The sequence below is a fragment of the Cetorhinus maximus genome, chromosome 27 (assembly GCF_964194155.1).
Source record: "Cetorhinus maximus chromosome 27, sCetMax3.hap1.1, whole genome shotgun sequence".
Classification (NCBI taxonomy): Eukaryota; Metazoa; Chordata; class Chondrichthyes; order Lamniformes; family Cetorhinidae; genus Cetorhinus; species Cetorhinus maximus.
Window position 1 is genome coordinate 18384740 of NC_135905.1, and position 22248 is coordinate 18406987.

Here is a 22248-nt window from a genome sequence, read left to right on the forward strand (position 1 = left end):
TCAATATGCAAACAATCATCAATTCCTGTCATACTCAACAAGATAACACTTCGCAACACCACAGAAGTCTATTTGATTACAATTCAATTTGCAACTTTAATATATCGTTGTACAGGAAAAACATGGAGGACTACGAAGAGCAGGGTGTAGGTTTAATTGGATAGCTCTTTCAAAATATGCATGATGGACTGAATGGCGCTGTACATGAGAAACTACTAAAGTTATCAACAGGGTAAGAAAATGTCATGGCTCGTTATTATAGTTCACCGAATGAGAATTTGCTGTACATCAGAATGGATAACTACAGGAAGTTGAAAACATAATTCCGGGGTACCGCATCACAGATTACTGACGGACAGGTAGTCTAGTATAGAATTCTTTTATTTTGTAATTAACATAAGAGAATGGGACTGGACTTGCATTCATCAATGAACAATCTGAATTATTTGTTTATACATAGTACTACATTTAGCCAACCTTTAATTTTGACTTTTGTGTGCCATATTGATTAACTTGAGACCACTATTTTGCAACTATACTTTGTGCTAAAATGACCTGACGACCAGGTGCCTTAAAGTTTTGACATTTTGAGAACTTGCGCTGACAAACTATATTAACAGAGTCTTCCAAAGTTAAAAAAGCATGGATAATTGGGACACATTACAAAGTTGAATGAGGTCTCAAATGGTTTTTAACCATTATCTGGACAAGAGTACAGACACCCCACACAAACAAATCAAAAACAAAGTGCAGGCTCACACAATTGCACAGACATACAGTAATCTCAATCTCTCTGATTTAGTCACACTGCACATAGTAAACAATGTTCCTTTCCCATCCATTTCTGTGTGTTGCGTGTAACTTTGGGATTCCAACAATTTCCATCTAGGGTGCTATGATTACGACAACGTGGATTCAAAATATGAAAATTAACTACTTCATGAAGATATAACCATAACTTGGCAATCCTAGCAAAAATGGAGCTTGCCGCCCATCGACCATGTTGAAGTTTAAGAGAGGAGGCCCTCACTTCAGTTGGAGCCAGATGGGTTATTACGACAATCGACAATAGTTTCATGGTAATCATCAGACATCCAGATTTTTGTTGAATTCAAATTTCACCATCTGCTGTGGTGGGATTTGAACCCAAGTCCCCAGAGCATTACCATGGGTCTCTGGAATGCTAGTCCAGTGACAATACCACTATGCCACCACCTCCCCTAAGTAAGAGTTTCTACAGGTACTTAAAAAGAGAGTAAATAAAGTGAGCATTGGTCCTCTAGAAAGTGAATCTGGGGAATTAATAATGGAAAATATGGAAATGGAAGGTGAAGTGAACAGATATTTTATGCCTATCTTCACTGTAGAGGATACAAATAACATCCCAGAAATAATTATAAATCTAGAAGTGAAAGGGGGCGGAGGGGGGAGCAACTTAAAACAATTACAATCAACTACTGGCAGCATTTCAGAATAACATTTTATGGGTTTACTTAGGATGTCATGTGATTTGTTTTCTGTAGGGAAGGATTAAATTATGTATTCTCCCAAAATTCTGACATAGGTTTCACAAACTCCAGAAACAAGTAGGCACATTAGAGGAATGCAAGAAAAAGCTAAGGACCAGAAAATGCCTTTCAGTCCATCAATACTTACACTTCTAATTAACTCACTAAAAGACTTGCATTAAATTATGTCTTCAATATCCCTAAAGGCTGATTCTTGGTAGATTATGTTAAACGTTGATAACTCTCAAGAATTACTACAAAGAAATTTCTCTAACACTGGATTTAAATGTATTTTTCATTAGTTTAAATTGGTGCCTGTGCCTTTAATCTGGGCCCATTAGCCCAAGTCACCTTGAAGTAATATTCTGGATTCAATTTATGCATACCATTTAATAGTTTGCATACATTGATGAGGTGTCCTTCTTTCTAGACTTTATATTTATTACTACATTTAATTTTCTACGTGTATGCTAAACTTCAAATTTATTATTACATGTAATTTTCTATGTTTGCTCAGTTATACAGCCAATCTAAATCCTCTTTCAAATCATTAGCTGCATTCCTGATTCCCCTTATTTAGGTTTCACAAATTTAATGCAGGCTTGTTTCTGCAGTTAGGTAACTTCCATAAATATAAAAAATCAAGAGGGTGTAAGTTCTAATCCCCATCCACCTGCCCAATGTCATCCAACACTTCATATCCCATGATTATTTACTGTTCAATTTTTTTTTAAACACAATCTCTTTAGTCACATACCTTAGTTTAAATTTTCAGGAATATGCCTTTCTACTGAATTCATCAGAGATTATTTGAAGGTACAAATAAACTACATATAGAGAGGTCAACAGTCCATTTTATTGAGAATATACTTAAAGAAATCAAGGTGGTTTGGGAGACATGCTCATTTTTTTCTAAAGTGATCCTAATTTTTTTTAAATCTTGGCTACACGGATTCTCCTCCAGCCTTTTCCTTTAAATGGTTTCCATTTTTTTAAGTTAATGGAGCTGTCTTTGTTTCCTTTTTTAATATTAAGTTTGATTCCTATTAACCATGTGGAACTTCATTAGTAGCCAAGGCAATTCTTATAACTTTCCTCTACATGAAAAATGTTGTCGGACTGAATGTCCAGGGATCAGGAGTTCAAGTCTCATCACGGCAAGTTGTAAAACTGAATGTGATAAATCTGGTAATTTGTTGGCCAGCACCAGAAAACATTATCATGAAAGCTGTTGTATTGTTATGAAAAGGAACCTAACCAGTCTGGTTTACACATTTTGCACTATGTAGTTGACTCTTAATGCCTCCAGGCAACTAGGAACGGACAATAAATTTTGCCTTGTCAGTATCATTCATATTCCAAGAACAAATTCAAATAAAACATGCTTGCCTTTTCAAATGTATTTCCTTCAGTTGCTGATCACCTAGCAACCCTGGATATGATTTCAACTGAGTGTCAATGAGGCCACAATGACAGAAAATGAGATGTATGAGGTTAGCAAATCATTACCACCTTATTTAAATACGCCCACCCATTTTACAGCAGTAGTTTCCACTGCCTGACAGAAAATAAGGTAAAAAATTGAGCAAGCGATAAAGTGGGCTAAGATGCAGCACACCAGCTTGCCACATTTCTCACTCACTGGAATACCAAACAAATATTATCCTATTTTTAATGTAAACCTAAACCCAGGGATCCGCGTCAATGGCCTCAGGGAGCAGGCTCTCTCTTTGTGGTCTCTCCTCTCTAATGAATATTACTTCATACTCCACAGGAGAGAAGAGTAAGTCTAAGACTAGCGTTTTAAACTTAAATAAGGGAAATTATGAGGGTATGAAGAAAGAGCTGGCTAAAGTGAACTGGAAAATTAGATTAAGGGATCGGTCAGTAGAGATGTGGTGGCAGACATTTAAGGAGGTATTTCAGAATGCTCAGCAAAGATACATTCCAGTGAGAAAGAAAGACTCTAGGGGACACACATTCCGTGGCTAACTAAGGAAGTTGAAGATAGTATCATATTGAAAGAAAAAGCGTACAATACCACAAAGATTAGTGGCAGATCACAAGATTGGACAGAATATGAAAAACTGCAAAGAATGACCAAAAGAATAATGAGGGAGAAATTAAGAGTTTGAGAGAAAGCTAGCTTTTTTTTATTTGGTCATGAGATGTGGGCATCTCTGGCTAGGCCAGCATTTGTTGGCCATCCCTATTTGCCCTTGTCCAGGGGGTATTTAAAAGTCAACGACATTACTCTGGAGTTGCATGTAGGCCAGGCCAGGTCATTAGTGAGCCAATTGGGTTTTTACGACAATCGACAATGGTTTCATGGTCAGCATCAGATATCCAGATTTTTACTGAATTCAAATTTCACCATCTGCTGTGGTGGGATTCGAACCAGAGTCCCCAGACCATTACTCTGGGTCTCTGGAATGCTAGTCCAGTGACAATGCTACTATGCTACTGCCTACGTAAGAGCTTCTACAGGTGCTTAAAAAGAAAAAAAGAGTAAATAAAGCGAGCATTGGTCCTCTAGAAAGTGAATCTGGGGAATTAATAATGGAAAATATGGAAATGGCTGATGAAGTGAACAGATATTTTGTGTCTGTCTTCACTGTAGAGGATACAAGTAACATCCCAGAAATAATCATAAATCTAGAGGTGAAAGGGAGGGAGGAACTTAAAACAATCACAATCACCACAGAAAGGATACTGAGAAAATTATTAGAACTAAAAGCTGACAAGTCCCCGGGTCCTGATGGACTCCATCCTAGGATCTTAAAAGAAGTATAAAAGAAGCTCAGATAGTAGGTGCATTGGTTTTATTTTCCAAAATTGCTTAGATTCTGGAAAGGTATCATCAGATGGAAAATAGTGAATGTAACACCTCCATTCAAGAAAGGAAGGGGACGGATTACAGGCCAGTTAGCTCATCATAGGGAAAGTGCTGGAATCTATTATTAAGGAGGTTATGGTGGAGCATATAAAACATTTCAATGGAATCAGACAGAGTCAACATGGTTATGTGAAAGAGGTGTTTGACTAATTCATTAGAGTTCTTTGAGGAAGTAACAAGCAACGTGGATTAAGGGGGAACCTGTGGATGTGGTGTACTTAGATTTCCAGAAGGCATCTGACAAAGTGCCACATCAAAGGTTACTTCCCAAAATAAAAGCTCATGGTGTAGGGGCTAACGAATTAGCATGAATAGAGGATTGGTTAGCTAACAGGAAACAGATTGGCATAAATGGGTAATTTTTGGATTGGCAAGATATAATGAATGGAGTGCCACAGGGATCAGTGCTGGGGCCTCAACTATTTACAATCTATATCAATGACTTGAATGCAGTAACCAAGTTTATACTTTTGCTAAACTTGCTGATGATACAAAGATAGGTAGGAAATAAGTTGTGAAGGGGACATAAGGAATCTTCCAAGGGATAAAGATAGGCTGAGTGAGTGTGCAATAATTTGGTAGATGGAGTATAATGTGGGAATATGAGATCTTGCCCACTTAGGCAGGAAGAATAGAAAAGCAGTGTACTATTTAAATGGAGAGAGATTGCAGAACTCTGTGGTACAGAGAGATCTGAGTGGCCTGATACGCAAATTACAAGAGGTTAGTACGCAGGTACAGCAAGTGATTAGGAAATCAAATGGAATACTGTTGTTTATTGCAAGGGGAATAGAATACGAAAATAGGGATGTTTTGACAGTTGTACAGGGCATTGGTGAGACCACATCTAGAGAACTGTGTACAGTTTTGGTTTCCTTATTTATAATTGTCTTAGGAGCAATTCAAAGAAGGTTCACTTGACTGATTCCTGGGAAGAGGGGTTTTTCTTATGAGGAAAGGTTGGACAGACTGGGCCTGTATCTGTTGGAGTTTAGAAGAATGAGAGGCAATCTTATTGAAACATAAGAGATCCTGAGGGGACTTGACAGAGTGGATGCTGAGAGGATGTTTCTTCTTGTGGGAGACCAGAACTAAGGGGAACAATTTAAAAATAAGGGGTCTCCCATTTAAAATGGAGATGTGGAGAATTTTTTTTCTCGGGGGTGGCGGGGAGGTGGGTGGTTCTGAATCTGTGAAACTCTCTTGCCCAGAGAGCCATAGAATATTTTTAAAGCAGAAGTAGGTAGATTCTTGACTAACAAGGGAGTGAAAGGGTATTAGGGTAGATAGGAAAGTGGCATTCAGGCCACAATCAGATCAGCCATGATCTTATTGAATGGAAAAGCAGGGTCAAGAGGCCAAATGGCCTACTCCTGCTCCTAATTTGTACGATCGTAGGTCACTGCTTTCCATTGATATATATTTAATGCCACACTCTCCCAAGAACCTTTCTATTCATATTTTATTATCCCATACTGCATAGAGTTTTCTAAGATTTATTTAATTCCATTGACATATTTGATTTTTTTTATTTATTTCTTAATACCCCGCAGAGCTTTTCCACTGAAAGATATTTATTTCTCAGTAATTCAGAGGTTTTACAAGGTCTGCTGTTATATACATTTTATTCTATTAAATCTCTCATTTTTGACGTTATATATATATATATAAAATTTAATTCCTGGCTTAACGCTGAAATTTATTTAATGAATCTATTGAAGGATTACAGCGCTTTAAAATAGATTTTATTTTAATACAATTAATTTTTAAATACATTAATAAAGAATGATTTAATGCATCATGTGCTTACTGCAGGTGCACTGAAGACTCTCAAATGGTTGGGAATACAGTGATGTTAAAATTATTTCAATTAAGACTGCCTGCTCTCTCTCATTAGCTTTGTTGCTCCCTCTTAGGCTCCATATTCAGGCCCCCCCCTGCTCAAACATCTGCCCCTGTCCCAATCACTTTTCTCTCCTACACTGGTTCTAATGAAAAGGCGAGACATACAAATCGCTGCATACTTTTAAATTGGAATTACAAGCTTCCTTGATTGAGACATCAGCAGGAGGTTGAAGCAAAGCCTTGTTGTGGAAAATCTCAGCCAGTGTGGATGCTGTCAGGGTAGTCACCAGACTGTTTGCAGCTTCAGTGCCATATTTGACCCTGAGATGAGCTTTGACCACATGTCTGCACTACAACCACCTATTTCCATCTCCATAACATTGTCCAACTCCACCCATCTCAGCTCATCTGTTACTAAAGCTCTCACCCATGCCTTTGTTACCCCTAACTATTCCAAAATATTCCAGGCCTGCCTCCCACGTTCCACCCTCTTTAGCTCTCAGCATCTCCCATTACCCCATCATCGCTGACCTACAGTGGCTCCTGGTTAAACAATGCCTGTATGATAAAATTCTCATCCTTGTTTTCAAATCCTTCCATGACCTCGCTATTCCCTTTCTCTTAATTTCCTCCAGCCCCAAAACCCTCCGAGATATCTGCACTCCTTTATTCAGGCCTCTTGAATATCCCGATTTTAATCACATCACCATTGCTAGCCGTGCCTTTAACTGCCTAGGTCCTAAGCTCAAGAATACTCTCCCTCTGCCTGTCTGCCTCTCCACCTTGTTTTTCTCCTCCAAGATGCTTTTGGTCACCTGCTCTAATGTCTCTTTGTGTGGCTGAATGTCACATTTTGTTTTGCAGTGCTCCTGTGAAGCTCCTAAGGGCATTTTAATGTTAAAGGCACTATATAAATACAAATTTCTGTTGTACTTACTGATAAAAATCTGCTTCTTTGACTGCCTCCTCACATTTTTTCAGTGTTTTTGTGTGTTGGTTCTGCAGAGACTGCAGGTCTGACATGGCTTTCATGCACTGCATTTTCAGTCTCTCATAGTCATGGCTCGGCTTTGGACTGGGTCTGTTGAGACAAAGAAACAACATATTAGTAACAGCAAAATCAAGGAGTCATTCTATACAAGATTAAGGAACATTATGAACAGGGATAGGTCATTATGCCCCTTGAGCACTTAGATCATGGCATTTCTGCATTTTCCCACCTTGGCTCTATATTCCTGGAAACCCTTTCCCAACAAAAATTAATTGGTCTCAGTACTCAAAGTTCCCATTGATGCCCACTCCACCCCCGCCTATATCCACAGCCTTTCAGGTAGAGACAGTTTCAAATTTCTACCACCCTTGATGTGAATAAGTGCTTCCTGCTTTCACTCTTGAATGGCTCAGTTCTAACTTTATTATGCCCCCTATTGTCTAAAAAGGTAACAGTTGAATAAAATTGGCTCTAAGACAGAAAATCTACCTGTTAAATTTATGTTTGAATTTAAAGTTGACCTTGAGTAAACAACATTAAAAACTGCAGTTTAGTATTCGATATTTCTGTCACCAAGTGTCTTTCATATGTTACACCCCATCAGTGCTGAATACATTCAGTTAGCAAAAATGACATCTCCATGACAAATGTTGAGAAGTCTATTTCTCCCCAGTATTATATCCAATGGAGACTTTAGAGCGCACATCATTTTTTTGCTTTCCAACAAAATTTGACACTCAGAATAGCATTCCAGTAAGTATTACAAATAATATCTACCAGTAACATTAATATTTTTCCACAATTTGGTTCATTAAAGCAATTATCCTGGGGAGGCTCAAATATCGCAATGGAAAGTCTTACCCTTGCCTGGTAGCTGCTAGGGTTCACAAATAATTGAAGAATTTATGTGATCTAGATTGATGTTGTCCAATAGAAATTGCTGGCCAGCTAGAGGCCTTAGCTGTGGAATGAGAGGTGGAATGGAACATGCAAGATCCTGAGGGGACTTGAAAGAGTAGATATGAGGTGGATGCTTCCTCTTGTGGGGCAGACTTGAACTTGGGGGTACAGTTTAAGACAGAGATGAAGAGAAATGTTTTCTCTGAGGTTCATTAGACTGTGGAAATCTCTTCCCTAGAGAGCAGTGGAGGCCGGGTCATTGAATTCAGTCAAGGCTTGGATTTATGATAGTCAAGGGAGTCAAGAATTAGAGGGCGCAGATGGGTGGGCAGAGTTGAGACCACAACCAGATCAGCCACAATCTTATCGAATGGTGAAGCAGACTCAAAGGGCCGAAGGTCCTACTCCTAAGTCCTATGTTTTAGACAAAAACACTAATTTTAATTAAAAATGCCTGACAGGCTAGATAGGCAATTGCACTTCATGTGTATATTTACCAAACAAAGGTCTACCACCATTTGTTTCAGGCATTCTCTTTCACTAAGATTTGAAATTCTGGCATGAGATCAAAGCACACCTTAGTGCAGCTTCTGGTTTTTGTCTAGTAATCGCGATTGTTGCTTTGAATTCATCAGAATGCTTGCTTAGAAGGTTGACTGGCACAGTGAGATGTGCCAGATCCAACCTAACACTCTGCCCAAACAGTTGGGTGCTCTTTACTCTTCACCACATCATGCCCTGTTGGAACTGTTCATTATTGCTTGGGCTTGCATTCTTCAGTATGCCTGTAGTGCTAATTCCAATTGATTGAGCTGATCATGGTGACAACTCTCCTCAGTGTTATGGATCTTTTACGATGATTAGCTAAATGCGATGTTTTCATCCATGTTACATACTATTTTAGCAGATAACCAAGAAGTAAAGTAATCAGACACAACTCTAATGGTCAACTTCTCATCTTCTCAAATATGAACAAATGCACAAAGTTAAGGCGAAGACAAGTTGAAGTATATATGGATGCACTGTGTGAATAATTGGGGAAGAAGGGGTGGAACAGCGTAGCTAAGGGATATGGTCAGTCATGGCTTTGGCTGTATTCGAGACAATGGGAATAGAGAAGCCATACAAGATGGAATGGTCAAGGGGTGGCTGTAAATATGGGTAAGCTGAATACTATTTATGGTGTTTCTTTAGAGGTTCTTTGGATCTTCTCTTAACACAGAAGGTATACTGATAACAGGTGTCACAAGGTTACCAGTGCAATCATTAACAAGGTAGAACTTGCAATTCTCAGTAGCAAGTCTAATATAAGGAAAGCACATGTGAAAGGAATGACTTGTGCTTATTACAAAATGTGTAATTATTTAAAAACATAGATAATTATATGTAGCATCTTCAAAGTTGCTGTTTTAGAGCTTTAAAGCACCTTCATAGAATACGCTGAAGTTTTAAGTCCAAGAATCATACCTGCAATCATCAAATGTAGACCCAGGAGAAGAAAGTGCTAGCTGTTTGCGTAATTCATCCCGTTCACGAGTGACCTGTCGAAGTTGGAACACTATGGCTTCCAACTTCTCACTCATCTGCCTGGTATCCATGAGTATTGGTGGAGGAGAAGCAGCTTTCCCAGATGTGCCTGTACCTATTTAAGAAAAACAGTGGCAACAGATTTGTGTTTATTATTCCTAGAATCAAAATTAATTTAAAATAAATGCAGACAATTTGCTGAAACAACATTTCAGGAGCAATTTTAACCCTGCCCTTGTAGAAAATAGATCACCCATGGGACTCACCTGCTGTGTCTTGCACTGTTCCAGCAGGCTAAAATTTTAACCTGCTCTTGGAATCAGGATCCAGGATCCAATAACATTGTCAGGATCAGACTACTTTTTTTTAAAGCTTAAACAAGGAGTTGTAACTTTCCTACCAAGACCACCGAGGAGGTGGTGAAATCAGGGCCAGAAGCCCAATAAGGCAAGTTTTTTTTTAAAACTTCTTTCAATTTGGCAGAGCAGTCCTCTATGTGCAATAAGAAAAGTTTAAGCCTCTCCTGTCCCAGACATCCACCCCCAACCCCGGGCCCCCGCCCTCAACCCCAATCATGAGGCGCTCCCAATTTTACAGGAGTGCCATTAGCAGTTCCTGGCAGTGGTCTACAGTTGCCCAACATTACCTGTTTCAGATGGGAAAAAGATTGGGCAAATGTAGATGAGGCCTAGACGTTAAGGTCTGAATGCTAACAAGGGTAACTGCTTAGGAAGTTATGAAAAAATCTTGACGTGGTTCAAGGTTAGATATCTTGCTTTAGTCTGCTAGTTCATAAGCATATAATAAGTACACAACTGCTGCAGTTCATGACTATTAAGCCGAATGTCAAGAGGAATTTTAAAATCTGAAACTTCCATGAGGTGAATAATATATTTGGTATATTATCAGGTTAAAGGAAAATATTATCATCCACTCTTGAGGGTACTATTCTGGTGAATATTTTGTGTTCAGTCCTTAATAATTAATGTTTTTCAACCTAGACAGGTAGCATCCGTGAAAATAAAACTTTAACATGTTACTCATTTGTTCATGTATTTTTGCCTAAGAAACACACAAAGAGAAATCCAGTTAGTCTCACTCCTAGTTCTTTCTACATATTTCTAAAATTTGTTCTTCTTCATGTATTTATCCAACTCCCTTTGGCATTGTACATTTACAAACACAAATCAGTATATTTGAAATGTCCATTGATGCAGTTTGGAGTTTAAGCCCCACACGAAGACTTCAGTACATAATCACAGAATCTTTAAATTGCAGGGGGAGGCCATTCGGCCCATTGAGTCTGCACTGACTCTCTGAAAAAAACATTCTACCTAGTCTACTCCCCTGTCCCCTCTCAGGAAGTTGGTTCCAGGCTCCAACCACCCTCTGGGTGAAAAATGTTTTCCTCATATTACTTTTACTCCTTTAGCCATTTTTTTGAATCTGTGCCCTCTAGTTCTTGATGCTATCTTGAGTGGGAACAGTTTCTCACTATTTACCCTGTCCATAACCCTCAGGATCTGAATACCTCTATCAAGTCTCCTCTCAGCCTTCTCTACTCCAAGGAAAACAGTCCAAACCTCTCCAAATTTATCCTCAAAGCTACAATTCTTTATGCCTGGAATCATTCTTGTAAATCTCCTCTGTACTCTCTCTAATCTCGGCTAACATTCCTCCTTCAGCAATCAGATAAATTCATCTTTTTGCTGTTTACAGGAAGTTGTCGGTACAGGATGGGTGCTACCATTCCCAGCGTTACCGTTCTGGAATCCAAAATTTATGTGAAGTGTTTGAGACATGATATGGTGCTGCATAAATACTAGCATTCTTCTGTTTAAGTTCAAAGAAAAGCTATTCTTTTCATTTTGCTTAAGTTACTAGCATCACACAATATTAGTATTTGCAGTCGTAGAAATAAGATATTAACACCAACATTTTTTATACCAAAGCTTTTGTTAACTTTGGAATAAAAGAAGCCCTTTGTCAAATCTTTTAAAAAGAATCAAGATAACCACAACATAGTTTCCCCTCCCATATCCACCCCGTGTAGACATTACAGAAATGAAACTTCAGGGAAAAAATCATATCGCACAGAAGTCCAAAAAGAAAATGAAAACATTTATCACCAACTCTTCCCTTCTTAAGAAGACACGTTATAATATATAACCGTCATGCTGCTCAAAGGCCTTTAGCCCAAAAGATCCTTAACACTTACACAATGCTGCATGCATTCTATTTGATTTACAGTGCAACCTGCTTTTTTCCCAAATCTGTTTCAACCAGTTGGTTTGCACAATTGCCTCAACTTTCAACTGTAGCTGTTTGTTTGAAATAAAATAACCTTTGTGAATTTATTTGGGCCACTATCTTAAGTCATATTTTCCTACTGCAAATTCACGAGGAACAACTTTGGTCTTTATAAAACAAAAAGGCACAAAACAATTGGTATTACAGTTTTCCAACATCTATATACAGACAGTTCAATACATAGATGTTTTATGCATGTAAGTTTATTGAAAATCATTCCAATTCATTTAATAAAGTTACAGTGCACTGAATTTGAAAATAATGAAAAAAGATCACTTATCTCAAAATGCTTTTAAAATATACTGCATGTTTGTTTTTCTATTAAAAAAATTGTCAAAATATTGTGACAAATTCATTGTGGCAGTTCTATCTTTCACCAAATAAAATCACAGAATTTTACATTTTGGTTCACTTGGTTCCAAATCCTAGTCCATTCCCCATACCACTTTTTCTTTTTCAAGTATTTAACTACTTCCTTTTTAAAAAGTATTGATATGGATTCTGCTTCTATCTTTTGGGAAATTTCATGTCTTAATCCTTTGGATAAAAAGAAATTCTCCCTTTGTCTCCCTTCATTTCTGGTGATGATGGAAAATCAATGTCCTCTACTTACACCAAATGCAGTCATTATTGGAAATTTTTATTTTCCAATTTACCTGATCAAAGTCCCTTATAATTTTCAACACCTCTGTTACATCTGCTCTTAATTTCTTTGTTCAGATGAAAAGAGCTCCAGTTTATCTATTCCCCTACCTCATAAATAAAGCTACCTAGCCCTAAGATCATGCTAGTGAATCTCTTCTGCACCATATCCACTGGCCTCAATATCTTTTGCAAAGTAAAGCACCCAAAATTGGACACAGAATTCTAACTGTCATCCAACCTATAATTTGTATAGGTTTAGCATATTGTACTTGATGAAATTTATGAAATTGTTGAACATGGTTTTTTAAATAGATGGATTCAGGCTTCTAAAGTGATTAAATAGAGCTCATAGAATCGTACAGCACAAAGGAGGCCATTCGGCCCATTGTATGAATCAAAGAACAATCCATCCCCCACTCTTTCCCCATATCCCTGCTATTCTTTTCTCCTTCAAGTATTTATGCAATTACCTTGCAAATACTACTATTGAATCTATATCCACTACCCTACCAAGCACTGCATTCCAAATCCCAACTACTTGTTGCGTAAAAGGTTTTTCCTCATGCCTCTGGTTCTTCTGCCAATCACCGCCCCAAATCTGTGCCATCTGACTATTAACCCTTCAACAATTGGAAAAGGTTTCTCTTCATTTACTCTATCTAAACCCATCATGATTTTAAATACCTCTTTCACATCTGTTCTTAGCCTTCTCTGCCCTAAGGAAAATAACCCCAATTTCCTCAGTCTATTCAAACAGCAATCCTTATCCCAAGGACCATTCTAGTAAATCTGTTCTATACCCTCTCCAGAATCTTCAAGTCCTTCCAAATTGTTAGGTTTGATTGGCTATTTTAAATGGATATAGATAATAAGACCAAAGATTATACTGACACTAATCAATAGGCATGGAGTTATGTTAGATGTCAGGAACTACTTATTTTCTCAAAGCTACTGGCTTCGAAAACAAACTTTCCCAACATGCAGTGGGATCACATCAGTCCTTTAAAAGGAGGTTTTATAAGTCTTGAGAGAGGAGCACATTAATCCAATGTAGAAACTTTGGGTGATTGGGTTGTTTAGATTGCGATACATCATGAACAACTATAGTTTCCTGGAGCCATTTTAGAGTTGGAGAGGAATTTCCCACAGCTTGCCCTGGATTGGCCAAGTTTGTTTTTGTTTTTCTGAAGAGCTGCATCATTAAGAGTGCACAGGGTTGCACCGCCTGATGGATGGGTCTTTCTCACCCTTCTTTTCATATGGTCGTATTGGGTTTGCATTTGTCAAAGAATAAGTGACTGAGTAAATGTGCAGAGCCTGGACTATCACAGTGAAAGGGTGAGAACTTACCAATACTGCTGAGGGAGCTGCTACTTTCTGAGTCGGAAGGCATTGTTGACAGCACACTGTAGGTAGATCCTGGAAAAGAAGCATACAACTTCAGACTCAAAATTCTTCCTCCACAATGAGGTAGTTTTGATTTGTAAATGCTGTTGTAATATAAGGCAATGTGGAAGTTAACCAGCATACAGCAAGATCTCACAAACAATACGAATAACTAGATAATCTGTGTTAATGGTGTAATTTCAGGAATAAATGTTGGCCAGAACATAGCAACAGCTTTCCTGCTCTTCTTCTAGTGGTGCCATGGGATCTTTTTTTATGAACCTGAGGAGGGAAGATATGGTCTAGGTTTATTAACTCATTAGAACTGCACCAAAGTGCGAGTCTGCATGCAAGTTAAGACTCTGGAATGGGGCTGAAATTTAGCGCAATGGGACTCAAAGTAGTATTACCAGTGGCGGCTGCACACATTAACACCCCAAGGTGAGCAAAATTAGTCACTCAGCAGAGGTTTTAACACCACACCTATCAGTTGAGTAATCTCATGAACTGCTCAGGGCACAGTATATAGATATTTTAAAGCTGTGAATAAAATAATTGCAGTAGGCGGAAGTGCAATTGTGTAAACAGTGCTTAATAGCACAGCTTTATATCAGCATTGATAAGTTACTAATGTTCTTGCGCATGCTTAGAATGTGTAAACAACAAGAAAACTCAAGCTTACAGGGAAAAACTCATAAGATGCTATATTCTATCCACTTTCCTATATCCTCTGAAACCTGAGCAATAAGTAAAGATCTGTGGAAGAAAATAGAAGCCTTTGAAATGGATGCTTAAAATTCCAAATACAGTCTGAGACAAATAAAGAGGTGCAAAAGGAACTCTAAAAAGTGACATCCGGACAAAAAAAATGTCTGTATTTCAGTCATATGATCTAAAGATCTCATCAAGAGGACAAAGTGGAGGCCAGCAGAAAAAGGGGTCGACCTAGGCGTGGTTGGATGACGGACATTACAGAACAACTGCAGATGAACTAGAGTGGATGTGTGAGGGTGACGCAAGACAGACGAGCGTTACAGAAATGATAGCAGATCTCCTGGGAGTAGCAGCTACAAGCAGCAGCAGACTGGCTAAAATTTGAGCTATAAAGTGTAGCCCAGCTCCATAATAGGTTGTATTTTTGAGTTATGTATTTTTGTTATTGTCATATTTTAATAAGTAGGAATGAAGTCTTTTTATGGGCACCACTTGTCTATATTGCAGCAGTGGAAGCCATGAACCAATAAAGATTTCATTTCAACCAGCTACTGAAATAATAGTGTCCTTTAATTCATGCTCGCAGGTTTCAAAAGCAAGTTAAAGAAATCTTCTGCAAAATATCTGAAGGCATTTAAAGGTATGTTGAGCTTGCAAGTGCCTTCCAAACTTACAACACCCAAGATTAAAGCAAACTTGGCATAATATATAGTATAGTTTCCAGTTCAATTTACAGCAGACATAATTTGAATATTCAACGGCAAAGCATTGATTATGGGATATCTTTCCCTCAAACATGACCTTTGCATTCTATTTCACAACACTTCCAAGTTATTTGCGAAGTTGAGTGTACATTCAGCAGCTTGACATCAGGCATACTATATCCTACAAACATCTATCCCCACCTCTGAAGGAGGCAGATGTGCACAGGTGGCAAAACAAACCTTCCAAGATTTTCTTTTTGTTTATTCATTCATGGCATGTGGGCTTTGCTGTCAAGGACAGCATAGATTGCCCATCCATAATTGTCCATGAGAAGGTGGTAGTGAGCCACCTTCTTGAACCCCTGCAGTCTCTGTAGTGTAAGTACACCCACAGTGCTGTTAGGGAGGGAGTTCCAGGATTTTGACCTAGCAACAGGGAAGGAGCGCAATATGTTTCCAAGTCAGGATGATGTGTGACTTGGAGGGGAACTTGCAGGTGGTGATGTTCCCATGCATCTACTGCCTTTGTCCTTCTAGGTCATAGAGGTTGTGGATTTGGAAGGTGCTGTCGAAGAAGCCTTGATGAGTCGCTGAAGTGCATCTTGTAGATGGTACACACTGCTGCCACTATGCATCGGTGATGGAGGGAGTGAAGGTTTAAGGTGGTGGATGGAGTGTCAATCAAGATGGCTGCTTTGTGCTGGATGGTGTTGAGCTTCTTGAGTGTTATTGGAGTTGCACTCATCCAGGCAAGTGTAGAGTATTCCATCACACTCCTAACTTGTGTCTTGTAAGTGGTGGACAGGCTTTGGGGACTCAGGAGGTGAGTTACTTGTCACGGAATTCCCAGCCTTTGACCTACTCTTGTGACCATGGTATTTTTTATGGCTGGTCCAGTTCAGTTTCTGGTCAATGGTAACCCCCTGGATATTGATAATGGGGGATTCAGTGTTGGTTATGCCATTGAATGTCATGGGGAAATGGTTAGATTCTTTCTTGTTGAAGATAGTCAATGCCTGGCACTTGTGTGGCGCGAATGTTACTTGCCACTTGTCAGCTAAGCAAGTGCCGCTGGATAGCACTGTTGATGACCTCCTCCATTACTTTACTGGTGGAGAATAGACTGATTGGGCGGTAATTGGCCGGTTTGGATTTGTCCTGCTTTTTGTGCACAGGACATAACTGGACAATTTTCCATATTGCCGGGTAGATGTCTCTGTTGTAGCTGTACTGGAACAGCTTGGCTAGGGGCGTGGCACATTCTGGTACACAAGTCTTCAGTACAATTGCCAGAATATTGTCAGGGCCCATAACCTTTGCACTATCCAGTGTCTTTAGCCGTTTCTTGATATCACATGGTGCGAATCGAATTGGTTGAAGACTGGCATCTGTGATTCTGGGGAGATTATCCACTCGGCACTGCTGGCTCAAGATTATTGCAAATGTTTCAGCTTTATCTTTTACACTAATGTGCTGGGCTCCTCCATCATTGAGGATGGGGATAGTTGTGGAGCCTCCTCCTCTGGTGAGTTGTTTAATTGTCCACCACCATTCACGACTGGATGTGGAAAGGCTGCAGGGTTTAGATCTAATCTGTTGGTTGTGGAATTGCTGGTCTTGCTGCTTATGCTGTTTGGCATGCAAGTAATCCTGTGTTGTAGTTTCACCAGGTTGACATCTCATTTTTAGGTATACCTGCTGCTGCTCCTGCCATGCCCACCTGCACTCTTCATTGAACCAGGGTTGATCTCCAGGCTTGGTGGGAATGGTAGAGTGGGGGATATGCTGGGCCATGAGGTTACAGATCGTGGTTGAGCACAATTCTGATGCTGCTGATGGCCCATAGCGCCTCATGGTTGCCCAGTTTTAAGTTGCTATATCTGTTCAAAATCTATCCCATTTAGCACGGTGGTAGTGCCACACAACATGAATGTATCCTCAATGTGAAGATGGGACTTTGTCACCACAAGGATTGTGCCGTGGTCACTCCCACCGATACTGTCATGGACAGATGCATCTGCCGCTGGCAGGTCGGAGAGGATGAGGTCAAGTATGCTTTTCTCTCTTGTTGGTTCCTTCACCACCTGCCACAGACCCAGTCTAACAGCTATTTCCTTTAGGACTTGGCCAACTCGGTCTGTGGTGGTGCTACCAAGGCACTCTTGGTGATGGACATTGAAGTCCCCCACCCAGAGTACATTCTGCACCCTTGCCACCCTCAGTGCTTCCTCCAAGTGGTGTTAAAAATGGAGTACTGATTCATCAGCTGAAGGGGTCAGTAAATGGCAATCAGCAGGAGGTTCCCTTGCCCATGTTTGACCTGATGCCACGAGACTTCATGGGGGCCGGAGTCAATGTTGAGGACTCTCAGGGCAACTCCTTCCTGACTGTGCTGCCACCACTGCTGGGTCTGTCCTGCTTGTGACATGACTTACCCAGGGATGGTGATGGTGGTGTCTGGGACATGATCTGTGAGGTATGATTCCGTGAGTATGACTAGGTCAGGCTGTTTCTTGGCTAGTCTGTGAGAAAGCTCCCCCAACTCTGGCACAGGTTCCCAGATGTTAGTGATGAGGACTTTGTAGGGTCGACAGGGTTGGCTTTACAACTGTCGTTTCTGGTGACTAGGTCGATGTTGGGTGCTCCATCTGGTTTCATTCCTTTTTAGCGGTTTGATACAGTGGAGTGGCTTGCTAGGCCATTTCAGAGGGCAATTAAGAGTCAATCACATTGCTGTGGGTCTGGAGTCACATGCAGGCCAGACCAGGATGGCAGATTTCCTTCCCTAAAGGACATTAGTGAGCCAGATTGGTTTTTATGACAATTGACAATGGTTTCATGGTCATCATTGGACTTATAATTCCATATTTTTATTGAATTGAATTTCCACCATCTGCCGTGATCCACCATTCAAACCTGGATCCCCAGAGCATTACCCTGGGTCTCTGGAATACCAGACCAGTGACAATACCACTATGCCCACACTGCTTGGGGCTGAATCCAAAGCAGTTTTGCATCCCATTTCTGATCTATTGCCAGTGGTAAGTCTATATATCAACAAAATACCCCATGTACGTTTTGACACCAAATATCTGGACGCTCCTGTAGCCCATCCAAAGAATGTCCCTGCAGTTCTGGTGGCATCTCTGAACTTACTAATCATTGGGACTAAGGACAAACACATAGTAGAACTGTTAATACTCCACAGAAGCAGTCTACCACATTATCCATGAATAGTTCACCATTAACTCAATACGCCATATGTATTGAATTTTATATATTGTGATGAAACAACAAGTGAAATTAAAAGAAAAATAGGTAAATATGCCATTTTAATGAATGTCTACACTTCCTGTCTGGGTCAAAAGCTCTCTTTTGCACTTCAAAATTGTAATCTGAACAAAGTTATGAGGAATAAGAACCTTTGATATTATTTTATAACAGGTTTCTTTTTTGTCAATATGAAATGAAGACAGTAGCTGCAAAAATCAGTGAAGAATGCACCAAAACAGGTCTTCATTAAATGAGTGTGGTTCAGCGTAACAAAGCAACACAGTTTAATCCCTACTCTGTTTTCTCTTTTATTCCTCACTCACTCTCCTATGAATATCACAGGTGACAGAAAAACCACAACATGGTAACTGAAGAAAACACTTGTTAAACCACTGCACTATGCATTCAAGATTCAAGCTTTTTGAGAGCATCATGGAATAACTAACCAAGTGCTTCTTAAAGTAGCAATGTGCAAAAGAGTTCGAGGAGTTGAGGACAGGGCACAGTTGTGTATAGTCCTCACTCCTATGTGACAGGTTATAAGATACAGTACAGTCTTTGCCTCAAAAATTGAAGATTGCACATTAAAGCCAATGTAACTTCTTCTTGAATATTGCTGAAAAGAGAGACATGTTGCTGAAGGTTTTTGTCTTGCACTCTTCAGGACAAACACAAGAATGTCCTTGTGAGTGCAAGATGAAAATCTTCAGCAATATGTCTCTCTTTTCAGCAATATAACTTCTTCTGTATTATATAATCAATATAGCTTAACAATAAACTATAACTTCTTGTACAATGTGCAGTGTCGTCATTACAACTTTAAATGCATTAACACACTTTTCAAGGTAACATGCAAGCCTTTTATTATATCAATGTCCCACCTGAAAGAAAAGGAGGAAGCATTTGGCCATGTTTGAACAGGGGAACAGATTTTCCTTCACTGGGTATGTAAGGAAGCATACACATTATTCATTTCTCGATTTCCAAAAGACTTCAAACAGTATCCATCTTCAATAGCGTGGTGTGTATATACACATGTAGATCTGAGATAATGATCTGTCCTTATGTTATCACTACACCTAACATTTTGCAATATTACTTCATGATATACAGATTTAAAAATTACATGGTTTCAGCAAAAATGTGCTCAAACAAATTTAAGACTTCAGTAACCAATTTACTAGCCTCATCTCTGGGATGGATTTTTTAAAAGGGGTGGAGTGAATTAGATCTATCACAATGCCAAACTACTGACCTTAACCGACTGTCCTGTTTACCAAGTGAGGTTAATAAAGATGCGGCTCCTAGTCTTCCATATTTCAACAGTACATATAACAATTATAAACCATAGAATTAGAATCATAGAATGCTTACACCACAAAAGGAGGTCAGTTAGTCTGCTGTTTTCTTGCCAGCTCTCTAAGTTACTCAGCTAGTCCCATTCCCTTGCCTTTCCCCAAAGCCCTGCAATTTTCTTCTTTTTACATAATTATCCAATTCCTTTTTCAAAGCCATGGTTCAACCTGCCACCACCACTCTCAGGCACTGTATTCCAGATCTTGACCATTCTCTGGGTAAAAAGACTTTCCTCATTTTGCCATTGATTCTTATGCCAATCACTTTAAATTGGTGAACTCTGGTTGTCGAACCTTCTGCCAATGGCAAGTTTCTCCCCATCTACCCTGTCTAAACCCCTCATGATTTTGAACAATTCTCGAGCTACTACATTTTTGAGATTGTTTTGATAAAATATTGCCTAGCCAAAGCTTAAAATGTTTAACTGTCTGCACATGAACAATTGATCTTTATGACAGAGGACACAGATATTCCACAATTAATACCAATAGCCTCAGATTTCCATGCTCTTTTAGACAGTAGACTTGTCTACTGAAGGGTAGCAACCTCCTTGGCCCAAAATGGGAACAATTTAAAGTGTTCAATATTATTTCAGCATGTAATTTACTTTTTTCCTTACTCTACTGTCTTTTCTCTCTCTCTCTCTGTCTGTAATCCAGTATTTCTTTCTCTATTATTATTTCTATTATATCTGATTTGACTGTAATTCACTCTCCTTCTCCATTGTTCCTCTATATCTTTCTCAATCCTTAATAGTTGACTAAGAAGTTACACTGTTGGTCCCACCATTCACTAAGGTCCCAGATATCCTAATGCCCACGTTGTACTGTTATCAGCATGCACTTCCAGCAAGTTATGGCGCAAAAATCTTTCAGCTGAAGGGTGCAGAAAAATGTTGAACTGGGTGCCCTGCAAGATGCCTCACCCCAACAAGATTTGACTGATTAAATAATTGTGTTGAAGTCAACATGTAATGACTACATATATATTTAATCACAATACAGGCATTTTAATCCACCCACTGTATATCAGTAGTCTTTCAAGAAAAACTATCACAATAGTTTGACCAACATATGTACAGAAGTAAACAATATCTATATTGTAAGTTGATAACACTGAATTTTTTTTGTTGCCCTTGAATTTCATTTAAGTAGTATATAAAGAGATAGTGTCAGTTTTTGAGGAAATTAATACAAAAGGTACATATTCTTAAATCGCATCTTTTTAAATGGTCACTGAGGAGAATCCTGTTGTCCTTTTTGCAATACAGTGTATTTTTGTTCTTCCATAGGTAACAGCTCTCAGCTTCTCATCTGTCACATAGGTCAGTTGCTGAGGCCTGGTGCTCAAAACCTTAGGTGGCGGACAAACACTTCAGTTTACTGTATGTGGCTATCTACACACTGAATCAGATGTGTTGGCAGCAGTCCAGCTTGCTGTGGGGTACCAGAGTGCTAGACTGAAATTGGAAGAGACCCAGCTTACAAAGTCCTTTTACATTTCACCATTGAAAACAATGTGCCTGAACACTAAAGGCATCAGATGAATTTGCCACACTGAACCTCAGTGGTCGTTCTTTCCCATGGGTCTGTGTGGCCGGGAACTGTCAGAGAGGGCAGACTACACAATAAAACAATTACTTCTTCACTAAGTCACATGATTGAACAGTGTAAATACAAAGAAGGTTAAAACTTACAAGGAACACTTGCAGGTGCAGCAATCTACTGCAGCATTACTTTTACATCATCATGCATAGAAACTCAACAAAGTATTTAGACACCAATTTTCTCCTGGCACGCTTCATGCCTCCAGCATTTCCCTATGAATAACTTGCGTGTCTATCACAAATTCACAGTGGTTACAATTATGTCTTTGCTCCTTTTAAGAAAGGAACATCTTAATTGAGGGAATTAGACAGCAAAACCTCATGGGCATGAAAATTTCCCACTGACTGATTGCCACAGACTAGCTCTTGCTTTAAGCAATCATGCATACGTATGATGCATAAAAAAAAGAGTTGCATTTTAGATTTAAAGGAGGTTAGGAGGGAAACGACAGGGCAAAAATACAAATGGCTGGAGAGACCGGTCGTCATCAAGTGATACAACAGTCCGTCGTCCCTGCACAAATGATAGGACACTTAATTCAGCTGGTTGTGTCCTTACTTCATATGTGCAAGAATAAATTAATGTG

General features: G+C 39.3%; 1 protein-coding gene across 18 annotated transcripts in view; it reads right to left on the minus strand.

Annotated features, from left to right (window-relative positions):
- dlg5a (discs, large homolog 5a (Drosophila)) overlaps positions 1-22248 on the minus strand; it is a 178592-nt gene that overhangs the window by 85696 nt on the left and 70648 nt on the right. For all 18 annotated transcript variants that reach the window (XM_078530827.1, XM_078530818.1, XM_078530825.1 and 15 more), the window contains exons 3-5: positions 13973-14041; positions 9608-9782; positions 7187-7330 (exon numbers count right to left, since the gene is read on the minus strand). In XM_078530827.1, the coding sequence (XP_078386953.1) occupies positions 7187-7330; positions 9608-9782; positions 13973-14041 (388 nt within the window). The remainder of the gene's footprint in view (positions 1-7186; positions 7331-9607; positions 9783-13972; positions 14042-22248) is intronic.